The sequence below is a fragment of the Simochromis diagramma genome, unplaced genomic scaffold (genome assembly GCF_900408965.1).
Source record: "Simochromis diagramma unplaced genomic scaffold, fSimDia1.1 OVJJ01000753.1, whole genome shotgun sequence".
NCBI classification, from domain to species: Eukaryota; Metazoa; Chordata; class Actinopteri; order Cichliformes; family Cichlidae; genus Simochromis; species Simochromis diagramma.
In genome coordinates, this window is record NW_024387523.1 from 13269807 (window position 1) to 13290275 (window position 20469).

Below are 20469 nucleotides of genomic sequence, written 5' to 3' on the forward strand. Positions count from 1 at the left end.
ACTTTAAGATGCATTATGATGAGTTGTTTTAAGCATGTGTGCATGACAAATAACACGTTAGATACTCTGTACTAGTCATATATCTGTTAAATAGTAGTTACATATTATCTTGGAATAATTAATATGTTGAAATTTTAAAAAAAAAATCTACCTTCACATGTTACAATTTATGTGATACTCATGGGTGATTGAAAGGCAGTGTGTTCATCTTTAGGATCCTGACCCCACCTGGGCAGTGCAGATCAGTCCTGTCAGTGACAGAAAGCATGATCTTGTTCATCTTCTGTTTAGTCTGGCTCTAGCTGCTTTGTCTATGTGAGAGACAGGAAGTGAGATACAGCTTGGTGAAGGTTCTGGTTCTGATACAACTTCAGTGTCTGCTCGGCACTCTGGTGCTTATTTAACCACAGCCATGACCTGGGCTAATTCAGATGTTGTTAAGGATAACAATATTGAGAATAAATGAAATGATGCCATGTGTTCTGATATTTTCCTTTTAATTGTGGAACCAACAGATATCTGCATATTCAATAATCTGTTTTCCTGTGACATGCTCACATCCATGGTCCTCCACATTAGATCCCAGTGTACATTTTTATGTTTCTGTGAACTGTTTCTGTTACTTCCTATTTACACCACCAAGTCTGTGTCCTCGTTCCTCCGTCCATAAGATACACCAAACACCTTTTTGACATGTTTTCTTTCCACTGAAGTCTCTCCAATACAGGGCACACAATCACTTCATTCAACTAAATAATGATTCTAGACATCTGAGATTTATGTAACCAGATGTAAACTTGAATGTTTGACTTTTAAAATATTAAACAATTTGATAATATGTGTTTAAATCTGTTTGTGTTTAGGTGTAAAATAAAACCGAAACTTTTTGGGGGGGATATCCTTTTATAAATGTTAGTACCTTGATTGTCAAAAACGTGCAAAGAGTAATTGATAAAGTCCTTCTGAGATTCAAGTTTAAAGTTTTATTTTGTCATATACAGGTAACAATGGCACATCATTACTGGCAATGAAATTATTAGGCTCAGAGCCCCCTCAAACTTGCACATAAGGCAGCATTTATAAAGTAAACTATAAAAATAAGGAAATACATATCAATAAGAAAGAGTAGAATAAATAAATACAGATTACCAGCAAAGAAAAGTGGGACACTGTAGTGCTGAGGTAATGATATATACATGTACAGCGTGTACAGTAATTGTGCCTTCCTCACACAATGCTGTCTGTAGAGGTCCTGGATGGCTGGCATTTTGAATATTTACTCTTCATGCTTTTGAAGTAGAATTTTTAATTTATTATTTAACATTTAGGCAAATAGTGATTTAAATGTGAGCTAAAATGCAGCTACACACAGGTCACAAGTTAGCAAAACTAACTGTTTGCAAATATCATATCAATTGTCATACAAAGGCCCTGTATTAGTCCTTTTAAATATTAACTTGTACATGACCGAGACATGAAAACACACACCTCAGTGAATTTTTCAGGGATTTAACAATTAAGATGTAACCATGTTTTGTAGCCAGTTGAGGGCAGCAGTAGATTAAGTGAGTGTGACGACGATCAACCTGCTCTTAAACGCTGTAATGGAGGAAATCAACACAAGCATATTTTGCTTTACGAGCCATCGTTAAAGTTTTGGATTTTTTTTTAACAAAACACACAGTGTGTGTGTGTGTGTTTTTTTGTAGACTGTTCTTCTAACTCTTAACAGACTGCTAACATGTAAGCAAAAGGCTATATTTGTTATTTATTTGTAGTAAACTGAAATAAAAACACATTACTAAAAAAATCTATTCTAAGATTCATGTGACACATGAATGTTAAGTTAGGTAGAACTTCAAGGGACATGAAGTTCTTTGCTGACCTGTTTATCGTCTTTGTAGCTGTACAAAAGCAAAAGCTTTATTCAATTTCATATTATGACAACTACGACAACCACTCTGAAGTTTATAAACAAAAACAAGACACTGGGTGTCAATTTAGGGATCTACAGTTCTCAGCTAACACTCTTTGACTCTGAAAGTGAGTCAAAGGAGTGAGTCTGACTCATGAAGTTCAAGTACACTTCTAGTTTAACATTTGCGAACAGCAGCGCAGCACTGACCTGTTCTTCTGCTGACTGTGTCAATATGACTCATAAACTGAGAATCTCCAGGAACAGCTGAACAATAGAAGACAATAAATAATCACTACAAGCACATCTGTTCAGCTGTTTGCAGACACTAGAGAGTGACTTGTATTAGCATGTGTACATCATGAAATCTGTTGCTTTAGTACTTATAGTTAGTCAGCTTGTTTGGCCAACCAGTTAATGTTAGGTAGCTATATCTGATTTTATGATTCCACTGGCTGTAGCTCAGGCGGTAGAGCAGGTCATCCAGTGATCGTAAGGATCCCTGGCTCCTCCAGTATGCCAAGTATCCTTAGGTAAGACACTAACCCCGAGTTGCTCTCTGATGCATCCATCGGAATATGAATGTGTGTGAATGTAGTTAGAAAGCACTATGTGCATGTTGTATAGAGTGCTTTGAGTACTCCGGGAGAGTAGAAAAGCGCTATATAAGAATCAGTCTATTTACCATTCACTACTACTACTCTCACACTTCCAAACTAATGACTGGCTACATGCTTGAACATTATCGGTGTTTAATGTGGCTGCTATTTTATCAAATTAAGTAAACTGGCCTGTCTGAGCTACCATAGGGCGAGATGCAGGGTACACCCTGGACAGATTCCAGTCTGACAAAGGACATGTTATTAGCAGTACAAGAATAAAGATTTTACCATTAATAGAAAATTTAACATTAGCTGCACTAGGTAGTTAGTTATAGGTGCAAAAACTCCATGTGCTGAGAGGTAGGAGGGAATTAACATGTTATTAACATTCAGCCTGGTCTTATTGAGCAACAATGCAAACAGCTCTCCCAGTCCCCACAGACTATGAAGTTTTCAAAGTGTGGAATCAAGAGATTATTAACAACCAGGTCAAATTTATGGGAAACTGCATGAGCTGGCAGGGACCATCTGAATGCCCTCCCCGCCTTTCTTAAGACTGACAATGAATAAATAAATAAACAATAAATAATAAACACACAATTTGTGAAATTTGTTACGTAGATTTCTTACCAGGAATTTTACTAATAACATATGGATTGCAAAATTTTAAAATGCAGTAAATTATCTGCTGTGAACCACTTGTTGTTGTGGATTAAACAAACAAAAAAAAAACCCAATATAAATACTGGACATTTCTTGTAAATCACTGCAGTAATTTTAAGACCAAAAGGAACTTTTACACACAGGTAAGAGAGTCCAGAGCATCACAGCAGATTCTTTCAATCCATTCAAACAGCTCCAACTCCCCACAGAAAGCCATCCACTTCCACACCTCGGCCCAAATATCACTGTCTGTGCCCTGCTATGATTTAAACACGTCCTTTTGGAAGAAATTGACAGAAGGTATTTACATGACACTGTTATGAAAAAAAATCTTCTTTGTACTTTAGGACAACGTTACATTTTTTCAGTGCTTGTTGTTCAGCTAACGCCATCATTTGCATTACATTTAAACTATCGTCACAGCTAGTGACAAAATAAGGACCTTCCCTCTACATATAGGAAGCCATCTACCACCATCTCTACCTGTCTGTGAAACTTTCTCAGTAAATGGCATTGGTGTGTTTTGTCCTTTAATAAAATTAATAAAAGAAGATTTATTTCTGATTGCAATCCAGAGTATATTAATAAAACTGGTCTTAAGATATCTGCAAACTTTGTGACATCATGTTGAATTTATAATAAAGTGTAACTTTAATGATTAGGGTTAGGGCAGCACTGGCATCGATTCTGTTCATAACTTTTACGGACAGAATTTCTGGGCACAGCCAAGTGGCCGACACTTTCACTTGGGTCTCAGACTCTCATCTCTGCTTTTGTTGGATTCATCAGGTGATGGCCTCCAACTCGCACTGGAACAGTTTGCAGCCAAGTGTGAACCAGTGGAAATGAGAATCAGCACCTCCAAATCTTAGGCCATGGTCCTCAACCGGAAAAGGGTAGAGTGCTGTTGTCCTCTAGCCCTGTAAACCCTGTGTTAGAGAATAAAATTAGTATTAATGTCATGTTAAGTGGGTCTAACTCTTGGCTCCGCCTGGAGCCTGCATCCACACCACAATTACCTAGAAACCAAAATCAGTGAGTAAATACAAACTTCAGACTTGCAAACAACTGTAGGGTCATAGGAGTAATAAGGCATCCAACAACACAGACACAAGTGTGCCATGTGCAGTTTATTTCCCCAAATCATTAAAAACACTACTGTTGCCATAATTTCCCCAAATCATGGATCATCCCATCTGTTTAATCAAAACTACTGTAACCAGTGACTTTTCTTAAGTAATGTCACTCACTTGTTTTCACACTATGAGCTCAACAGTGATATGATAATGAGCCCAACACTAAGATGTTCTGTAATCACTACACAACCTGCTTCATTTCACTCATGTCTGCCTGTGTGATGCCAAATCCTCCACAAAGACCCTCAGAAAAAAAACAAACATTAGCAGCGGAGCGTCCGGAGGTCAGGTCTGGATCAACAGATTCCAGAGGTGCTGCTGTAAATCATGTGGTCAGCCCTCCTTTTCTGTGAAAGGAGTGATACTGATTGTAACACAGTATGTGTTAAAATGTGTATTCAATGTACATTGAATACACATTTTCCCACTGTACTGTGTTACTATAACCAACAAGCAGCCAGTAAAACACAGTTTCCTCCACACAAAATCAGTAACACAGAAAAGTGGCAACTAAAGGGTCAAGTCGGCAAGGCCCGCCCACACTCATGTGGACTTCCAGTCTCTGCCGTCCTCCTGCTCCTGCAAAACAAGCAAACAAAAACACATACATCCACATTTTTTTCACTGTTTGGGGTGGATTAGGCATTAGAAGTGACTAATCCTAAAATAGTTACCGTCTTCTCAATTTCAAGTCAGTCACACTTGCTCCACATCATCAGTCCAGTCACAGTCCATTCATATGCATTAATACCAATGACATGCATTTGTACCCATCATTGCTGACAGTGGAAAACCGCGCACTAATTTAAGTATCTACTGACAGCAATATTACGTCATTCCAAAAATAAAAACAATTCTTATTGCTTTTGAAATGGATTGAATCGCTACAATCCTTTTAAACACAGGACTTACCATCTAATATGGTCAGCGTCCTAGGTAGATGTACTTCTCCTAAGCCATTGTAATCTGGAGAAGCTCACCTTGTATTTGCTCTCAGTAAAGTATTTTATTGCACTTTTACTCCCAATCTTGCAGGCCTGCTTTTAAATCATCAACACACAAAATATCATCCCCAGAGGGATAATACCTGGCAGGCTTTTTCCTAAGTGCACTGTTGCAAAAAAAACCAAAACATATTAGGCGTTGTTCAGGACATGTCTAAATATATATGAAAAAATAAACCTGTGTTTCTCTTACAAAAAGAAAACAACCCTAACCTAACTGGCAGAATCAGCCTGGTACTAACACAAAACCCCCCAAATCTACCAGAAATCACAGGAAAAGTTTTGCTTTCTGGTGACACAACATGCTGTAGGGATTAGAGCCTGCCATGCAGTGCTGCAGTCACTGCTTCTGTTCATGTTCCCCACATCATATTTACTGGTTGCCCACAAGTGCTCCAGAATATCACACAATTCTGGAAAGTCTGGGGCCAACCAACATAGATCCACCCGCTAAATACACCGAGAAATTTTCCCCCTTTTTTATTAGCAGCTGCACAGTTCACGCAACACTAATGTTTACCATTAAATGCTTCCTAAAAACTTCATGGCAGTGTTTCATCACTGGAATGTGAATTTCTCATTTCAACCCTCTGCTACATCTTATTCACTTGTTTTATAATCCAGTCATCTTTCCCTGATCTAATTTGCTAATTTGCATATCAGCTGATAACCAGTGTTGGGACTAACGCGTTATTAAGTAACGCGTTACAGTAACTACGTTATTATTGTGGTAACGAGCACGATAACTAGTTATTATGCCAAAATCAGGAACGCGTTAGTCGTTACTGGGATTTAGATAGGGTCGTTACTCGTTACTTCGTGTGGTGGCTATCGCGGAGCTTCCACAGATTCAGTAACATTAGCAAGTGGTGGAAGCCAGCAGGTGGATGAAGGAAAAGGGACGCAGAAGGAAAAGAGTTACGCGTTTCTTATTGAGGTGAAAAGTATTGCGAGAGCTCGCAAAAGTATTGCGAGCTCTCGCAATACTTTTGCGAGCGCTCGCAATACTTTTGCGAGATCTCGCAAAAGTCCGTCTTAATTTTTTTTTTCTCCCTAATTTTTTTTTTTTTCCCTCCCTAATTTTTTTTTCTCCCATGTCCCCTAGGGGGACTTTTGAGGTAGGAACTAAGGTTCATTCGGTGTTGCGCACAGGCCTTTTTAAGTGACGTAAAAGGAAGTAAAAAGCATGTGCAAAGAAGCTAAGTTAATGAGTTAACTAAGTCAGTATAAGGAATAAATAAGCAGTTTAAAGTAAAAGAAAGCTGCGAAGAAGAAGAAGAAATTGGGAATTATTTTCGTTAAGTTTTTGTTCCTGAAGCAGTCTCATTCCCTCACGGTTACGTGCAGCCAGCGAGGTACGTTAACTGTGTTTGTTTATCGCGTATTTGTTAAATTTGGTTTAAATGTTTATTTGTAATATTTATGTTTGGTCATTCTGTACTTTTATGTAATAACAGTTTGACGGTGGATTTTGTGGTGTTTCTGAGGAGAAGTTTGACGGAAGAATAAATCCATCTGTGAATGAAGAACCGTGGTGTCGTGTATTAACTGGAGGGAGTGATAGTCAAACTCGGACCTGCCCAGACTCACCCCATCAGCGCAAATTCGACAGCTCATCAAGACGGGAACACAGATAAGCCACTGTTTAGGACACACGGGTTCATAAGGTTTTCATGAAGAAGTCTATAAGCCAGACTCTAAAGTTTTTGGTCTGAAAAGTGACACGAGAGTTGGAAACTAAAAGGAACTGTGTATAGCCTGGCAGCCACGCTGTTTCACGTATATGAATGTGCATTTACGTAAGAGATGTAAATTCATGTTCAGCTGAATAGTATAGTTGGCTCTGAAAGGGCAGAAGTAAACTTTGTACATTTTGACAGAAATTCAGTTTGTATTTATGGTTCAGTGTCTTTTAAGAACTCTGTTAAGTGTACTTACTCTGTAATATTCTACATGTATGGGCTAATTTGAATGAGAGTGACTTCTTTTAGTTAAGCTCATTCTTTCAGTATTCACAAATGTTGTTGCAGCTTGCTCTTGTATCCTGCCTGTGTATATCTGTGTCTAAATAATCAAAATGTCACATACAAGTAAAGAAGCTCAGGGTGCAGCAGCTGCTCTGGAAGAAGAGACAGAGTTAGAGCAGACAGGTGAATCAAATATCGGGCAAAATATAGCACCACCTGAAGAGCCTCGTAGAAGTGAAAGAGCCCGGACATTAACAGAAAAAGGAAAAGAGTTTCAGAAAGAGCAAATCAAAGGGCTATTGCTTCGCTTTGACAGCAAATATGAACGATGGAAAGCTCTGATTAAGGTAGCTAAAAGATCTGTGTTAAAACAGGATCCTAGTGACATCCTACAAGAACACATCACCAGTATTCAAAGGGAATTATCTGAGTTGAACATTGCTTATGATTATTACAGAAGAATTGATCATCCAGCCCATGACATGCGTCGCAAGATGGGTAACTGCATCTCGATCACAAAGACTGTAGTACAAAATGCTCAATCTGAAATGCAGGGAACAGCGGAGGAGTTGATTTGGCCAGATAATAGTTCTGTATTCTCATCGTCAGCCTCCAGTGTTTCACTTCCTGCCTCTAATGGTTCTAAAGCTTCTTCTATTCACTCAAGTGTATCTTCACTTAGAAGACAAGAAGCTGCTGCCGAGTATGCAGCTACACAGGCTGTACTGCAGATTATGGCTGAACAAGAGAGCCACGAAGAGAAACTGCAAAACCTTGAAGCTGAAGAGAGGTTGATCATTGCAGACCAAGAAGCAGCAGCATTAGCTCGTCGTCTTGAAGGAGAAAGGGAAGAAACTGAACGTAGGCTAGAAAGAGAGAAACAAGAGGCTGCTTTCTTAAAGAAACAGCAAGAAGACAATGCTGCAAGAAGAAGGTCTGTAGAAAACCTAAAGAGAGAACTTGAGCGTTTGGAAAATTTGAAAAGGCTGAATGCAGCCAAAACCAAGGCTTCAAGTATATGATGGGAGTGAGCTCAGTCCAGCCCAAAGGAATGCTCCACAGAGCCTGGATCTACATAAGGTTATGCAGGCACTCAATCAGGTGAAGACTGAGGACCAGTACTCACAACCACCAAAGGACGCAGTGCCAACACATGTGCTCCAAGATAGCACAGGAGAGCTTGTGAAGGTCTTAGCTGAGGCTATATCAGCAAATAGGCCACCCATTCCAGAGCCCACAGTTTTTAGTGGTGATCCACTCAAGTTTAATCATTGGAAGTCATCATTCCAAACTCTTATTGAAAAGAAAAACATTCCAAGTTTGGAGAAAATATTCTTCCTCCAGAAATATGTTGGAGGAGCAGCTAGAGAGGCATTAGAAGGTTATTTTCTGATTGGTTCAGATACTGCATATGTTGCTGCATGGGAACTCCTCAATGAGCGATACGGCCAGCCTTTTATGATTGCCAAAGCCTGTCGAGACAAATTACATGCCTGGCCAAAGATAGCATCAAGAGAGAGCGCTGACTTAAGGAAATTTGTGGACTTTTTACGCAGTTGTGAATGTGCCATGGCTCACAATGAGAGTCTGCGTATTCTTGATGATGGCATTGAAAACCAAAAACTGACAGCCAAGTTGCCTGATTGGTTAAGCAGCAGATGGAACCGAAAAGCCACACAGTATCAGCTGGAGCATGGAAGGTTCCAAGATTTTAAGTATTTTGTAACTTTCCTGACTTTGGAGGCTAGTATTGCTTGTAACCCTGTTACATCTTACTATGCTTTGCGGCAAGGGGAGCCGGAAAGGACAAGATCTAAACCTCAGAATGTAGTGACCTCTAAGAACCAAGCAGCAAGTGCAAGGATTTTTACAACTAACACCACTGAGAAGAGCATAAGCACATGTATGTTTTGTAAGAAAAGAGGGCATGTCTTGCACAAGTGCCGTAGACTAACTGCAAGGCCAGTTGCTGACCGAGTGAAGTTCATTCAAGGTGAGAAACTGTGCTTTGGCTGTTTGAGTCCTGGCCATCAATCCAAGAATTGCAGCAACCGGATGGTCTGCGACACCTACTCAAAGCGCCACCCCACATGCTTACATGAGGATCGCTCAAAGCAAAAGGAAAATGACGAGACAAGTTGCAGTAAGGAAAGAAAGCCACAATCGCCGCAAGACACCACTCAAGAAATCACATCCAATAGAGTTGTGCATGATGGTAACAGCGCTCAGACTTCAGCAATAGTTCCTGTTTTTGCATCAATGCCAAGTGATTCAACCAAAGAAGTCCTTGTCTATACTCTGTTAGATTCACAAAGTGACTCTTCATTCATTCTTGAAGAAGTGGCAGATGCTCTTGATGTTAATGCAGAGCCAGTCAAGTTGAAGCTGTCCACAATGTCTTCCAAGGAGACAATTGTACCATGCAAAAGACTCAAAGATCTACAAATAAGAGGGTTATCTTCTTCTAAGAAGATCACAGTGCCAACGGTCTACACTCGTGAATTCATACCTGCCAATCGTACACACATTCCAACACCAGAGACTGCAAGGGCATGGCCTCATTTAGAGCATCTTGCGGAACACATTGCCCCGCCGAAGAAATGTGAAATTGGTCTTCTGATTGGGTATAACTGTCCTCAAGCACTAATGCCTAGAGAAGTTGTATGTGGTGAGGACAACCAGCCCTTCGCACAGAAAACTGACGTAGGCTGGAGCATAGTGAGCTATGGTGATCCAGGTGAACACTACAGTGATGCAATAGGAGTAAGTCACCGCATCAGTTGTAAAGCAAGTGACCCCTGAACCCAAAGTAACAAGTAAGTTGAAGAGCGAAGTTCATTATGTTTGCAAAACAAGAATTAAGGAGATGACTGCTCCAGAAGACATACTTAAGGTGCTGGAATCTGACTTCAGTGAAAGGCTTGGAGAAGAGGCAAATCTCTCGCAAGAAGATCTCCGGTTTTTGACTAAAATGAAAGAAGAAATTAAGCACAAAGAAGACGGACATCTTGAAATGCCTCTGCCTTTAAACAGAGCAGGCCAGAGCTACCAAATAACAAGCCAAGTGCTGTTCAACACCTCATGTGCTTGGAAAAGCAGCTCAAGAGAGACCAGAAATATTGGACAGATTACATGAACTTCATGGAAGACATTATCAGTCGTGGTGAAGCAGAAAAGGTCCCAGAAGAAGAGCTTGATAAACAATCAGCTTGGTATATTCCCCACCATGGCGTATACCACCCTCAAAAGCCAGAGAAACTGCGAGTGGTCTTTGATTGCTCGGCAAGATTTCAAGACATGTCATTGAATGACTACCTTCTTACAGGGCCAGAGCTCACAAACACCTTGGTGGGAGTTCTTTGTAGATTTCGAAAGGGCCCAGTCGCTATTATGTGTGATGTGGAACGAATGTTTCATCAATTCCATGTAAAGCCTGAAGACCAAGACTACTTGAGGTTCTTATGGTGGGAGAATGGTGATCTTGAGTCTCCACCATCAGTTTTTCGGATGAAAGTCCATTTGTTTGGAGCAGCTTCCTCACCTGGTTGTGCCAATTTTGGACTTAAACATCTAGCCACAGAAGGTCGGGATCAATTTAACCAAAGCACTGTCAAGTTCATCCGAAGAAATTTTTATGTTGATGATGGACTGGTGAGTGTAAGGTCTGATGCTGAGGCAATCGAGCTGATCAAGGAAGCAAGAGAGCTTTGCAGCGTAGGCAAGCTTAGACTACACAAGTTCATTTCCAACAGCAAGAAGGTATTGGAGTCAATACCAAAGGAAGAGTGTGCAGACAGTGTCAAAGAACTGGACATAGATTTAGGGGAGCCACTCCTAGAAAGAGCACTGGGCGTGCAATGGTGTGTATCCTCTGATGACTTTCAGTTCAGAGTAACCGTCAAGAAACACCCAATGACGAGAAGGGGAGTGCTATCCACAGTAGCTTCCATCTACGATCCTCTGGGAAGAAAAAAGAAAGAGAAGGAGAGAAGGAAACGAAACAAGAGAAGAAAAAAAGGAAGGAGAAAATAGTACTACTTGTTGAAGCAGAATAAGCATGTGTTAAACTGTTGTAAATGCTTATAACTTGAAGATTCAAATCTGTGAAGAAATCTCAAGTTGAGATTTGGTGGGAGTTTAACTGCCATAAATGTAAATTATGTCAGTTTGTTTAATTTATTGTGTTCATCTATGTTGTTTATTTCCTTTATTTATTGTTGTTCCTTTTGAGGTAGGAACTAAGGTTCATTTGGTGTTGCGCACAGGCCTTTTTAAGTGACGTAAAAGGAAGTAAAAAGCATGTGCAAAGAAGCTAAGTTAATGAGTTAACTAAGTCAGTATAAGGAATAAATAAGCAGTTTAAAGTAAAAGAAAGCTGCGAAGAAGAAGAAGAAATTGGGAATTATTTTCGTTAAGTTTTTGTTCCTGAAGCGGTCTCATTCCCTCACGGTTACGTGCAGCCAGCGAGGTACGTTAACTGTGTTTGTTTATCGCGTATTTGTTAAATTTGGTTTAAATGTTTATTTGTAATATTTATGTTTGGTCATTCTGTACTTTTATGTAATAACAGTTTGACGGTGGATTTTGTGGTGTTTCTGAGGAGAAGTTTGACGGAAGAATAAATCCATCTGTGAATGAAGAACTGTGGTGTCGTGTATTAACTGGAGGGAGTGATAAGATGGATGGATGGATAGTAAAAAAAATGTAATTCTCTATTAACGCCAGTGTTTGATTGTAGGAATGGAGTCCGCTGTGCAGGTCACCAAATACTACTGACACAAGTACCTGAACTTTGCTGTACTGTAATTTATTGTATCATAAAAGTCCTTCTTGGCAAAATGAAACATTTAGATTAGATGTTAAAACGTGAGCTCTCCACTCCCTTTTTTCATAACAGGAAACCTGCATAAAATTGGATCAATTATGGAAGGCCTACTTAGAGTAACTAAATAACTCTCTATACAGTAGTTTCTACAAACCACTTGAAGGCTGTAAAAAGATAGATGTGCACTTACAGTTGTCAGTTTCCACTGTTAGAAATGTTACCAGGAAACTTCAGTAAATGGATATGGTGGAAGCTCAGATGAACAAAGCTTTAAGACGATCACACAAACCTCTCACGAGTGCCAAATATCTGCAGGACAGTGTAGCTGACACAGCAGTGGTAATGATCTGCTTTTAGATTAGTCTGGTTACTGCAGGGGTTTTATTTTGGATGCTTTACAATTGTAATAGACACAAGGGTGAAGTGAAGTAAATCTACTAAACCAAAGGTGTTAATAGTTGATCTATTTTGTCATTTACTCCAATCAGACCTGCCACAGCAGTCACATATCTCTGGGTCCAGTACTAAGAGAGGATCCTCTTGACTGTGTGGAGTTCATTCTGTCTTTGTGTAATGGAGCAACTCAGGAGTTTTTACCTGTTAGAGCACTGACCTGTCCTGTTTGATTAGTCATTCTGCTGATAACGCCTTTATGGTGCAATACATACAAATCACACAGCAAAAAAACAAACAACATTTGTTCCTGTTTTTGGAATTTGATCTTTTTTTTCTGGTTTGTGTTTAGTTTGAAAACACCCTCTCAGACAGCAATAAAAGAAAGCAGCTCCCACTCTGTGCAGGAATCCTGTACAAAGAAGCTTCAGCAGCTCTTCATCAAAGGTTGAGACTTAAAGCTCCAACATGATCTTGCTCCTCTTCCTGTTCAGTCTGGCTCTGGGTGCTCCTTCTGAGACTCATTCTGATGGAAGTGAAGTGAAGCTACAACTTGGTAACCGTCCCATATTCTAAATCTTCCCTCCCCTCCTTTATTTCAGCTTTGTGTGTGTGTGTGTGTGTGTGTGTGTGTGTGTGTGTGTGTGTGGGGGGGGGGGGTGTTATTATCTTAATTACATTTTAGTCAAACACATAGATTTTTTTCTGCATGTCAGATGGGTTCTACTATACTGTATAATTATGATAAAGTCCTGCCTGTAAACATAATAAGAGCAGCTTACTTCACTGCATGTTTTAACTTTCACCATGTCAGCTGTGCAGACATGCTTTTATGATATTCTTCAGAGGTTAGATCAAAGAAAAATGTCAGTCACACTGACAAAAACAGTTATTGTTTGTTTTTCATTTCATTTAATTTATTGTTGTTCTGACAGCTGTGTCTTCTTCAGATGACGACAGAGTTCAACTAGTGCAAGGAAGCTGTCCCCTGTTCTGGTACAGTTTCAATGGCCGCTGCTACAAATATGTGGCCACACAGATGAGCTGGGCTGATGCAGAGCTCCACTGTGTGTCACAGCGAGCCAACCTGGTTTCTATCCACAACCAGGAGGAAGAGGAGTTTGTTAAATCATTAATTAAGAACTTTGACCATGCTGAGGGATTGACCTGGATTGGACTCAGTGACATCCATAAAGAAGACAGATGGATGTGGTCTGATGGTTGCGCTGTGAGTTTCACCTACTGGGATGCAAGACAACCAGACAACACAGATACACGTGAACACTGTGGTCACACTAACTATTCAAACTTAAAGAAGTGGAATGATAACACATGTTCTGTCAATTTAGCTTCTGTTTGTGCAACGCAGATAACCTGCCCTTAGAAACTCTGGGGTTACAGGGCCCATGAAAAAACATTCAAGCACATATCTGGTGTCACAGACATGCGCTTGCATGTTTCATCAGCACGCATTTAATACTTTAGATAGGGATGAATGCAGAAAATACACCTCCTCACTGATCTTCCCAGAATTGATTTTAACAATAGATTTTCCATATTTGTAGAAACATGACAAATGTTTTGTTAGCTGTCGCTCAGGTCACCTACTAACTGGAAGGTTGGTGGTTCAATCCTAGTCTGCTCCAGTCTACATGTCAAATATTCTTGGGCAAGATACTAACCCCATGTTGCTCTCTGATGTATCCATCAGACTGTGAATGCGGTGTGAATGTTAGTTAGTAACAACTTAGGAAAAAGTGCTTGTGTGATTGGGTGAATAAACAAGTTGTGTAAAGTGTTCTGTAAGAACCAGTCCATTTACATGAACAGTCAATCACTTCAACTCTGAGATGAATAAATAAAATCTTTTAAACACCCTTTAAAGATTGTGTTATAAAAAAAAGTTTTTTTCCTCAAAACCTTACTGACCTCCATAAAGAAGGCAGCTGGATGTGGTCTGATGGTTGTGCAGTAGATTTTGTCTACTGGGATGCAGGACAACCAAATAACTGATGCAAAGAAGTGGAATGACTGCCCATGTTCTGCCATTTTACCTTGTGTTTGTGCAGTATGGATAAACTGCACTCAGAAACTACAATTTACATTTTCCCTGCACTGTTGATGCTGTCTGTCTTTAGTGTGTTTTTGCAAAAGTCACAAAATTCCACGGACGTTGATTTTCATAAATGTGGAAACAACCACTGGCAGCTGCACTCAAAGGGAATATTTACTCATCGTTTCAATGTCCAAATTTATGAAAGCAAAGACTGTTTTTGGTGCACAAATAAATGGTTAAAAACTGCTCTAAAGTAAAAGGAATGAAAAGCTATAAATGAAAATTCATGATCAGTGCCTCCATTGTGTATCTCTGGGGTTACGAGACACGTCTGCGACATCAGTTACCACATTTCATCTGTAGTAGTTGACAAACACTAAGTATTACAAAAGGAAACAAATGGAAAAATCTAGTTAGGATCTGTTGTTTGGCTTTATCCCAAAACACACACACAGAAGTATATCACTGAGGAGGTGAGGAGAGAGGTACAGCAGTGAGTGTCTACAGCCACAGCCTGTAAAGCTAACATCCAAAGAAGAGGTTTGACTGTTCTTCAGGAAAAATACAAAGAGGACCACTTACCTACGGTATGCAAACTTATGGTATGTGTACAGCAACCTAAATGGGCTTTTAGCCACTGTTAGCCACTGTAGCTGCCAGTAGTGATAAAGACTCCAAAATTAAAAGCAAAACTAGAGAAAATCAGTAAGAAGGGACAAGAAGAGAGCAACGATTTGTAAAATCACTCCTCGATGATCTTTTTCCAGTTGTCAATTTCATTTGCGCCAAAGTCATGTGAAATGGATTCACAAGATTCATGCTTCCTAAATTGACAGATTAGCAGATAATCTTTAGGAACTGATGATTGTGACATTGAAATTACTTATAGGGGAGAGTGAGGTAAGATGAGCCACTTTTTACTCATGTTGCCCTGGATGTGAGAAAAAAATGACAGAAATAGAATGATAACATATTCCTTTATTTCAGGATGTCTCCTTTCAAATGTAATAATCAGAATCTATGTCTGATGACGCTGCCCAAAATAATGACCTATTAAAAAAAATGCTCCTTTGGCTCAACTTGCCCCAGATTAGGGGTAAATTGAACCTAGTCAGTGGGTAAACTGAGCCATCTTGGGGCAAACTGACCATGTAGTTTTTAAAATGTAAAACTGATCATATTGTGAAAACAAACCATTTTAACAGTTGTAAACCTATGAGAACAAACCTGGAAACTGGTGGTTTCTAAACAAACCACCAGTTCAAAACCATTTATTCAAAAGAACTATTCAATATTCCAATGATCAAGGTTGCAGGGGAATATGAACTGTTGCTCCCTCCTTGCAGTTCCTCCAGCCTGTTGAGGTTGAGGTAGCTTCTTCAGCACATCCTTGCGTGGGAAAGATGCTTCATCATTTTCCTTGAACACAAACGTGGGTTTCTTACTGCTAGTGATCCCTCGGATTCTTCTGAGAAATCTGGCACTCACTTCGTTGTCTGCAAAGCTGTCAACCAGGCCAATGTAATGGTGGCTCCTGGATTTGGATGCAAATCTTACGATGACAAAGTCACCAACTACCAGGTCTGAGACATCTGGTTCACTTCTTTCATCGCTGGAACTCTCATACTCAGAAGTGTCTTCAAATGGGATGGGAACATCACTCTCCTCAGAGCTGCTTTCCACTGCAATTTTTGTCTGGGTTTGTTTCCTCTTCCACATTCCTTGCTTTTTGTGGATTATTTCTTTTTTGCCTTTCAGTTTATTTGTCCTTTCTTCATGGGCTCTCTCAATTGCCTGCTTTTCAGGTGTATCAGTCAGGATTCGTGTCTTCACACGCTTTCGATTTGTTTGTTTCCTGGGCTGCTGACTTTGGGTAAGGGTAGAATATCAGTGGGAGACACATATCGAGCATGGTTGGGGTCACTTCGTGAACCACATGCATGTACAGGGTCTGGTGAAGGTAGCTCAGCAGAAAGAGAGGCTGAAACCACAGGTGCAACACCTTCAGCGGCAGGCTGCTGCTCCAGGTTGGGCCTGTCTGACACCATGGATGGCTCAAACTCTGCATCAGAGAAGATATCTCTGTTGTAAGGGAAAATCCCAGTGGCTCTAAATCCTGAGGAGATATTTCGTGGTGTCATTGCTGACATGAAAGCATCATTCACACAACCAGCAATTTGGTATATGCTAGCAGTTTTGCCTGGGTTGGACCTCATCCAGCCATCAAGAGCTCTGTTGTAATAGGTTTTAAATGGACCATACACACACTTATCCAGAGGCTGAAGGCGATGGGAAGTGTGGGGTGGAATTGTGAGCATTACGATACCACTTGTTTTTGCTATGTCCAAAGCCTTCAGTGAAATGTGGGCTTCATGGTTATCCATGATTAGCAGCAGTGGCAGGTCAGGGGAGCACTTGGTCTGCTGAACCAGATGTTCAAGGAACACAACAAAGACATCTTCACTGATCCAGCCTGATCTTGTAGTGGTACCAATTGATCCCGGAGGTGCTCCTGCAATGAAGTGGTCTTTGTATCTAACCCTTGGGAAGATAAACATCGGAGGGACTGCGTTACCAGTCGCATTGACAGCACAGACTACAGTCACCAGTTCGCCTCTTTCAGCAGATGTGATGGAGCCCACTTGTTTTTTTCCTTTTTCTGCCACTACCTGCTTTGGTGTCTGTACTGTTGTTACACCTGTTTCGTCAACATTAAAAATCATGTTTGGGGGGAATTTATACCTGTCAAACAAAAAAAGAGCAATGATGATTAGTTAAATTTTTAAGTAATGCAAAAAATGTTAGCTGAGAGTACGCATATTTATTCACTTAACTGTTGTTTGTAGTTGTCATAAATAGTTATTAATGTTTTCAATTAGATAACTTCTGTTACCTGTCGATCACTTTAGCCAGATTGTCAAAGAACTCCCCAACTGTAGTCTTATTGAAGGCTGTAGCTCTTCCCAAAGATGTTGCCTCAGGCATACGGCAAGAGAGATGGTGGCGTGCCAAAAAATTCTTGAACCATTCTTTACCTAAAAAATGTAATGGTAAAGTAGTAAACTACACAAAATACATTAGTCTGTGCCAACCTACTGAAATGTTGTTTCTTGCACTTCCTACTGGCTAAACCTTTCTCTGTCCAGTTGCTGGGAGTAGGAATGTTGTTTCTGCCTGCCAATTCTGATGCCAGTTCACGGCATTTCTTTGGGGAAATGCCATGGAACTGCTCTGCAAGCTTCTTGATATGCTCTGCTAGCTCCTTCTCCACCTCCTCAGAGAAGACTCTCTTTGCTGAAGCTGTTCCACTATAGCCAACCGATTTGACCTCCTGTGTGTCCCTCTTTTAATATATCTCCTGAGTGTTGACCTCAGGAGACACAATAAGAAAGAAAAGTATTTCTTTGTGCCCCCCTCTCCCTGTTAATGCCCTACCTGCCCCCCTGGCAAAACTTTGCTAGACCCGCCCCTGCACAGTTACCAGCTGTCAGCTACATAAAAGAAGGATCCTGGTGTTATTTGTGTCTCAGAAACAGTTCCTAACTTCCCTTCAACTCATTCATGTCACCTAAAAGGTAAACCTGTTTCTCCATCACCTGTTCAGCTCTGATGATTCAGTAAGGACATCTCCTGGTTTCATCTTCATGTTTCCCTCTCACCAGATAACCAAACCATATCATGACCAGCAGCTTTTACAGCTGTGGCTCCAGCGAACATCAGCTGATACTAGAAATTAATATTAAATAAATTCTAACAACAGCTGATCAAGCTTAAACATGCTGCTGTGTTTAGCGCAACATCCGCCGGTTCTGGCGCAAAGTGGGCGATAAACAAACACGAGAGAAAAGCCGATCAGCTGATCACTGATCAGTTTCATGATTGAAGCAGAAACAGGAGAGGGAGGGGGGAGAATGAATGAAGAAGAGGCAGCTGTGCAGCAAAGACACAGAATAAATCCAGCTTTGTGTCTTTTTCATTGTAGCTGAAGTACAGGACAAACTGTGTTCCTTTTCACCTCAATACAAAACGTGTAATATTTTCTCTGAATACGAGACGATTCCGTTTTTTACGGGACGGTTGGAAACTCTAATAACTAACCTTATGAACAAAATAAGATAAAACAAGTTCAACATCAATAATATTATAGCACCCCGCCCAGCTGTATAGAAACTCCGTCATGCTAGCTAGTACGCAGTGCGAGTTATTGTAACTGACTGTAAAAAGTCAGCATAACGAAAATAAACTCCACCTAAACTTGGTTTATATCTGACCCAGAGAGACTGCAGGTCATTCCTACCTGAAGTTCAGTTCACCGCCTCGGGTCTCTGCTCCTTCTGCCTTTCCGTTATCCACCTGCCAGCGTGTTGCATCTGCTGGCCTCCACCACTTGCTAATGTTACTGAATCTGTGGAAGCTCCACAATAGCCACCACCAAACAATTGAGTTATTTTTACACATCTCCCAGCATACGGCCAATCCACCACCTTTTACCAGGACCTGAAGTGGGAGCCCACCATCACCTCCGTCATCAAGAAAGCCCAGCAGAGGATGTACTTCCTGAGGCAGCTGAAGAAATTCAACCTGCCAACACGGACGATGATGCAGTTCTACACTGCTATCATCGAGTCCATCCTCACCTCCTCCATCACCGTGTGGTACGCTGGAGCCACTATCAGGGACAAACAGAGACTGCAGCGTGTTGTGCGCTCTGCTGAGAAGGTGATTGGCTGCAGACTCCCATCTCTGCAGGACCTGTACACCTCCAGGACATTGCGGCGTGCAGCTCGGATCTCAGCTGACCCTTCTCACCCTGGACACAGTCTGTTTGACCTGCTCCCCTCAGGCAGGAGGCTCTGGTCCATTCGCACCAGAACCTCTCGCCATAAGAACAGTTTCTTCCCCTCTGCTGTTGGACACATGAACAATAACCATATGACTGTCCCCGCCACTATCACATGACCCTACGCTGGGTCACTGCATCATTCCATGTTTGGCACTGATCACCACCTGCACTAATGTATATATCTTTCTACGTAGCACTCTTAATTCTTATTCCCATGTATATATCTCATGTATATCTCATGCACATATCTTTCTACGTAGCACTTTAATTCTTATTCTTATTTTTATATCTTTATGACACTATGTTTGCACTGAAGCACCGCAGCAATTTCCTAATGTTGTAAACCTGCTCAACATTTGGCAATAAACCCCTTTCTGATTCTGATTCTGATTTAGTGTTCATACCGTTACGGGAAAAAAAACGAAAAAAACAAAAAACAAAACCCATCGGCCCATAAAAACGAAAAATCACCATCGGCTGGACCGATGGCCAGTCCAGCTATGGCAGTTACCCCAGTTTTGTCAGGATCTTGGGTCTCTCGACCCAGCATTTTGAGTTCCTTGTGTCTTTTGTATTATGTTTGATGTTTAAGGTTCTCTTTGTATCTTAGTTTATTCCATAGTGTCCAGTGTTCTTAGGTTTCCTGTTTTCTCTGTGTCATGGTTGGCTGTGTGGCAGGCAAGCAGAAGTGGTGGACCCAAAATTGCAGGACTCTTGGAGATGGGAATAAACTGAAAACGCAGCTTTATTGCTGGAGGAATAATTCACGAAATAAAACTTACAAAAACAAAACTCTAAACCGAGGCGCTGGAGGACAGGACATTACAAACACACAGCAAGTTGAGGGTACGACGCGACACTGACACAGAGAAACACAGGGCTTAAATACACAGATGGCAGTAATCAAGGGATGAGAGACAGGAGGGGAACACACCTGGGAGAAATCACAGCTGACGAGACAGGGGAAACATAAACTGAGCACACTCACATACGACACAGACCTTCACAATAAAACAGGAAACTCAGACACATGGAACCAGACAAGACATTGAACTAAACAGACAG

The 20469-nt window shown here is 40.8% G+C and overlaps 2 protein-coding genes across 4 annotated transcripts in view; one reads left to right on the top strand and one right to left on the bottom strand.

Annotated features, from left to right (window-relative positions):
* Window positions 1-12890: 12890 nt before the first annotated feature.
* LOC120726836 (lactose-binding lectin l-2-like) overlaps window positions 12891-20469 on the top strand; it is an 82659-nt gene continuing 75080 nt past the window's right edge. The window contains exons 1-2 of one of the 3 annotated variants that reach the window (XM_040020814.1): window positions 12896-13061; window positions 13441-14256. In XM_040020814.1, coding sequence (XP_039876748.1) covers window positions 12974-13061; window positions 13441-13889 — 537 coding nt within the window. In that variant the 5' untranslated portion in view covers window positions 12896-12973 and the 3' untranslated portion in view covers window positions 13890-14256. Of the gene's footprint in view, window positions 13062-13440; window positions 14257-20469 lie in introns of those variants that run through there. The other 2 variants (XM_040020815.1, XM_040020817.1) reach the window with 2 other exon arrangements.
* Window positions 16391-17669, bottom strand: LOC120726835 (tigger transposable element-derived protein 1-like). Its single transcript, XM_040020813.1, has 2 exons — window positions 17455-17669; window positions 16391-17303 (listed from the first exon to the last, which is right to left on the bottom strand). Exons 1-2 carry the CDS (start codon window positions 17544-17546, stop codon window positions 16391-16393), a joined length of 1005 nt encoding a protein of 334 aa, XP_039876747.1. The 5' UTR covers window positions 17547-17669.